General features: G+C 34.3%; 1 protein-coding gene across 1 annotated transcript; it reads right to left on the bottom strand.

Moving 5' to 3' along the window:
• Nucleotides 1–872: 872 nt before the first annotated feature.
• On the bottom strand, nt 873–2,565 carry LOC125842928 (uncharacterized). Its single transcript, XM_049522203.1, has 3 exons — nt 2,239–2,565; nt 1,520–1,774; nt 873–1,334 (listed from the first exon to the last, which is right to left on the bottom strand). The coding sequence occupies exons 1-3, from the start codon at nt 2,563–2,565 to the stop codon at nt 873–875; spliced, it is 1,044 nt and encodes a 347-aa protein (XP_049378160.1).
• Between the last annotated feature and the right edge of the window lie 3,306 nt (nt 2,566–5,871).

Below are 5,871 nucleotides of genomic sequence, written 5' to 3'. Positions count from 1 at the left end.
CAAATGTCTTTACTTCTTCCTTCTTTGGAGTAAGCACCAGGTTGGTATGAGTAACATACCTGGGTAACTCTTGTCCACAAAAGAAAGCCTTCACCATGTTTGTATTATCATTTCCAATTATTTCCCAACAAGATTGGATGAATTGACCCGAGAAACCATCATGTCCACTTGCACTTTCTCCCCTTCCATGACTAATTTAGGTATACACTGGATCAATTCCAATGCGTTATCCTGAGAGGTCTCCCTGAATTGTTCCTTAAATACTTTGACCATTTCTTCTCATATATTCTGCAAATTATTTATTATATCTCCCTGTGTTGTCTGAATTTCCTTGACTCGAAGCTTTCTCCTTCTTCCCTTCACATAAGCATGAAAGAATTTTGTGTTGTTGTCTCCATCTGTGAACCATTTCAAACCTGATTTCTACTTCCAGTATTCCTCTTAAATATGAAGGTATCTCTTCAAGTCTGCCTCCACCTTACTGAGTGAGCTTCTATTTTCTGCAATAGGCGAGATTTCAAACTGTACCTCTTTTGCCTTCACCACATCTTCTAATGTGGCAATTTTTTAGAAAATATCCCCAAAGGTCTTCCCGCTCCATTTTGACAATGCAATTTTAGTTGTCTTCAATTTGGCATGGACTATATAGGAAAGAGATCATGTTGTCTCGTCTACCCAGCTTTCCTCTACTATCTTCATGAACTCGTGATGCTTAGTCCAGAAGTTTAGGAATCACAATGGTTTTACCACCTGTTCCTGAGAATCATTACCAATCATATGTAGTGGAGCATGATCAGAACCCTGTCTAATTAGATGGTGCACCTCACTATTAGGTTGTAACTGCATGAATCCATTGTTTCCCAAGACTCTATCTAGTCTTTTAAAGATACAATCATTTTCAATTTGTCCATTCCACCAAGTGTAGCACTACCTACAAATTTCAACTCATTTAATGCGCAAGCACTAATACAAGTAGTAAAGTCAGCCGTTTCCTGCAATGTCATTGGCAAACCAGCTAATTTCTCTGATTCATCTATAATTGTATTGAAATCACCGCCTACCAACCAAGGATTATTAGTTTGAGCAGCAATATGCTCCAAATCATCCCATAATTCTTGTCTTTCTAGGGCACTACATCTTGCATATACAGTCGTTACCCTGAAGCACACATCCCTACCTCTAAGTTGAAATTGCATTGTTAATTGTTGCATAGTGTCTGTTGATCCTTTCTCCACCCAATTGTCTTCCCAGAATACCCAAATTTTTGATGAACTATTCACTCTAGCATTAGGAAGACCTAACTTCCTCCTATAAGCTTCCAATTCACTGGGGCTCTGGAAAGGTTCTAATATAACAATGTACGAGTAATGATGTCTTTTATGCAGATTTATTAGTCGCTCAAAAGATTTTTGAGTCCTAACAGACCTGATATTCCAAAAGATGGCCTTACTAATCATTAATCAGATGTAAAAGAAGACCCCTTCTTACTCCTTGTATTTATTTGTGATTGAGGTAGAACCTGATTTGTATTCTTCTTCATTTTGCTTTTAAGATCATCAATTCGTCTTGGTGACAGATCTCCATTTTTACTCACATATTCTACATTAACATTAATACTTTCATCCTCCTCTGAATTTTGCTTATCACTGATTTCCTGCTCTGCAAATGTTTTTATTTTAGGTACCTCTTTATCTCTTTTTTCATCAATTAATTCCCCTTCTTCTCTTGAAATTGCAAGCATTGCATCAGTGTCAACTCCCTCACTCTCATGCACCTACTCAAGTTTGTTTTCTGAAGTGTTTTCTGATTGCGCATATTCTTTTGCCAGATCACCATTCTTATTCACTGAGCTCTGGGAGTTATTCTATTTGCTTTTATTATTGGATCCTCTTGATTGTTCTCCTATACTTTCTACCTATTCATTCTCCGCTTGGTGGTGTTCCTATCCTTTCTCTTGGTCTCTCCCCCCTAACATTTGATATGTCTTTTCCTCCGATGTCTTTTCTTCTAGTGTCTCAAATTTGTTGCATGTTATTGTCCCATGTTCTAGCAATTGTGGCCTAAGATTCCATCGTTATTCCACCCTATTCTTGTATGGTTGTGTTCCCCCCCGTGATATTTTTTTCTTCTCTGCTCCTGGAAACCTACCTCTTCCACCACTTTTGTTTTTTCGTGATCCTCCTTAGTTGTTCCTTCTGCTCTCCTCCTTTATGTTTTATTTGTTATGTCCCTATTTACTCCCGCATTCTTCGTACTGTCTGATGTTTCTTCTTCTTTGTTCTCCTCTTTTGGGTAGAGTTCTGGATGAATGATAACACATTCCTTCTCATTATGCCCTTGAAGCTTACAAAACTTGTAATACTTGGGGACATAGTCATAATTGTTTCGTATCCACTTCTCCTTCACTTCTCCCATTTTCAGCCTCATACCAAGATTGATTATTTTTGGAAATTCCCCAAGTAGATCAACTTCTACTTTGACCCTTGCACAACTTGGCCTTGTTTTATTCTGGGTAGCCAAATTCACTTGCAATGGTTTGTCAACTGCCGATGCTAAAGAGAACATCGCTTCTTTTCCAAAAAAAAATTGGTGGCAATGCTGGAAAGGATGTCCAGGCTATTGCTGTTGACGTCTCCCCCTCTGGATCGAAACATGGATCCCATTTGAATGTCCACATCAGATATGACCAATGATTATGTGTAATATAAAATTGCGGGTTGGATAAGAGATTCACATGATCATCCAATCTTGTTGCTCTAATTAGGATATATCTATTGCTTAACAACCCAATGATTACCTCCCCTTTTAGCTCGCATTGTTTCAGTATAAGTCGTCTTAGATCTTTAATATCAGGCCACCCGTATGAAAATTTCCTACTACAGCATACTGCAGATGTTCATTCATAATCATCTGATTCACCTTTTCTTCTTTCCATACAATCCTTGGCTCCCCATGTAAATAAGCAATTTGTTTAAGTGGAATACGTTTGTGTTGAGTTGAATAGGTTTTAATTTGTTTACATAAGTCTTCTTCAAATGATCCTCTGTTATCAATTGAGTGGTTGGCACAGCCTCCACCAGAGGAGAGTGGCCAACGGCTAGCAAGGCCATGACTCCGGTGATTGTTATGAATTAGGTTTCTGATGGCAGGGTTTCTAGAGAGCTTTTTGATTAAAGCTAAGATAACTTGTACCTTTTAGACAAGAGAAAAAAATTTAGATTTGCAAAAGCTAAATTTTTCTCTTTGTCATGTCCTATTATCTATTAGAGATAAAGGTGAAAATCCTCAACTCTTCTCATTGGTCGAGAAGGAAAAGGACATTGCGATCCTAGTGCTACATTGTCTTGTTATACTATCACATTATGCAAAAATAGTACGCTTTACAACTATGTTGTTGAATTTGCGTGAGAGTAGTGGAGGTACCAGGTCACTTCATATGATTTTTCAATCATCAAAAAAAGAGTTCACAATGATAAAATTAGAAATTCTAATAATATTTTTTTCTTCTATCCAATCTCTCATATTTTGACGAAATCTAATAAGATATATGCAGTCATCTTTTTCTAATTACTGAAAGGAGTCTATCTGCACCACCACTTATTAAATATATGTAAGTTTAGAAAATATGAGTACCAAAGTAAATGAGGTGTTGTTTAATGAATCTCGAGGCTTATTAGTGTTTAGATAATGAGGAAATTAAACAAACAAGTGAACAATGAGACTCCAAGCTTCAAATTGAATTATGTATTAGGTTTTTAAAATTGAAATTATTTTTTATTGGGTGGGATTTCAGAAATGTGGAAATATTGGAGAGCTTATCTCAAAACATTGGTGAGGTTTTGAATTGAGTTTTAAATTAAACTTTAAGTGGAAGATGAATAATCTCATATATGTCACTTGTATATTATGTATAGTTAAATTTATAACTCTTGTATATCATGTATATAATACTTATGCACATAAAATACTTAAGATTTATACATAATATATACATTAAAATGAAACGCGCCCTTTATTCAACAAAAACCCGTTACCCCTTATTTTCACATATTATCCACCACTTAACCACTAGTCATTCCACTGTAATAATGTAAAAAATATTTCAATACAAAAAAGTATAAGAAGAAAATGATTGATGTTATAAAAGCACTACACTGTCATTTAGATCCTATCCATTTCTTGCATATATTGTTGCATGCTTAAGTATTTCTTAAGTTTCACTTCTTCCTTCTTTCTATAAATATATACATAATTATATATTATATATAGAATTTAGAGAGAGATTGATTTAAAGAATATAAAGATGCAATGAAGGGGGAGTTCATTATTCTAGTTTCAAAATGAAGAAAATAGTTGTTGTAAAGCAATGAGAGGGAGGGGAAGAGAAATAAATCAAGGAACGGGGATAGACAAAGAAGGGGGGGGGGGGGAGGCTGAGACAACTTATACCTTTGAGACAAGAGAAAAAAATTTAGATTTGCAAAAGCTAGGCTTTGCTCTTTATCATGTCATCTTATCTATGAGAGAGATAAAGAGCAAAACCTTAAAGTCTTCTCATTGATCGAGAAGCAAAAGGACATTGCAATCTTGTTGTTGCATTGTCTTGTAGCACTATTTCACTATGTAGAAATGGTACGCTTTATAGTGGTGTGTTTTACTTTGCATGAGAGTGTTGGAGGTACCAAGTCCCTTCACGTGATTTTTCAATTTTCAAATCAGAGTTAACAATAATAAAATTTAAAATTCTTGATCTTTACTTTCTTTCTATATTATCTCCCACATTCACGAAATCTAATAAAATATATGCAATCATCTCTTGCTAATTACTGGAAAAAGTCCTTCTACATTACCACTAATTAAATGTATGTAAGTTTAGAGAAGTTGAATACTAAAGCAAATAAGGTGTTGTTCAATGTATCACAAGGCTTATTAGGTTCTAAACAATGGAGAAATTAAATAAACAAGTGAATAAATGTTCCCTTGATAAAGCTTTGTAGACTCCAAGCTTCAAATTAAATTATGTATTAGGTTTGAAAAATTGAAATTATTTTTATAGGGTGTCATTTCAGAAAATTGGGAATATTATGGAGTTTATCTCAACTTGTAAATATTTTCTGAAGTTTTGGATTGAATTTTAAATTAAATTTTAAGGTGGAAGATGAATAGTCTTATAAATGTTTCTTGTATATCATATGTAGATTAAATGTATAACTCTAGTATATTATGTATATAATACTGATGCACATAACATATTCAGGATTTATAATATATATATATATATATATATATATATATATATAAAAACAAAGATGAACCCTTTAATCCACAAATTCTTACCCTTTTACATATTATTCACCACTTAACCACTTGTCATTTTGCTGTAATAATGTAAAAATCATTTCAATAAAAAAATACAAGAAGAAATGATTGATGTCTTAAAAGTACTACACAATCATTTGGATCCGACCCCCTTCTCGTATATACTGTTGCATGCTTTTCTTAAGTTCACTTATTTCTTCTTTCCATAAACATATACATACTTATATATTATATATAGAATCTAGAGAGAGATTGGTTTAAAGAATATAAAGACACAATAAAGGGAGAGTTTTTTTGTTGTAACTTCATAGTGAGGAAAGTAGTTGTTGTAAAGAAATAGGAGAGAGCGGAAGAGGGAGAGAGAGCAAGGGAGGGGGAAGAGAAAGAGAGGGGAGGGAGGGAGGTGAGACAACATAATACCTTTGAGACAAGAAAATATTTTAGATTTGCAAAAGCTTGGTTTTTCTCTTTGTTATGTCCTTTTATCTATGAGGGAGATAAAGGACAAAACTTTAAATACTGCTACACTGTCGCACTATGAAAAATGGTATA

Source organism: Solanum stenotomum, chromosome 10 (assembly GCF_019186545.1).
Source record: "Solanum stenotomum isolate F172 chromosome 10, ASM1918654v1, whole genome shotgun sequence".
Taxonomy (NCBI): Eukaryota; Viridiplantae; Streptophyta; class Magnoliopsida; order Solanales; family Solanaceae; genus Solanum; species Solanum stenotomum.
This window is presented reverse-complemented; position numbering and strand designations above follow the sequence as displayed.

Excerpts from the sequence above, each read along its gene's own strand:
- LOC125842928 (XM_049522203.1), bottom strand. The coding sequence starts at position 2,565 with ATGTTCTCTTTAGCATCGGCAGTTGACAAACCATTGCAAGTGAATTTG. Across the intron at positions 1,775-2,238 it reads ACAGTACGAAGAATGCGGGA|GTGCATGAGAGTGAGGGAGT; the intron begins GTAAATAGGGAC and ends AAACTTGAGTAG. Across the intron at positions 1,335-1,519 it reads TGAAGAAGAATACAAATCAG|AGCCCCAGTGAATTGGAAGC; the intron begins GTTCTACCTCAA and ends GAACCTTTCCAG.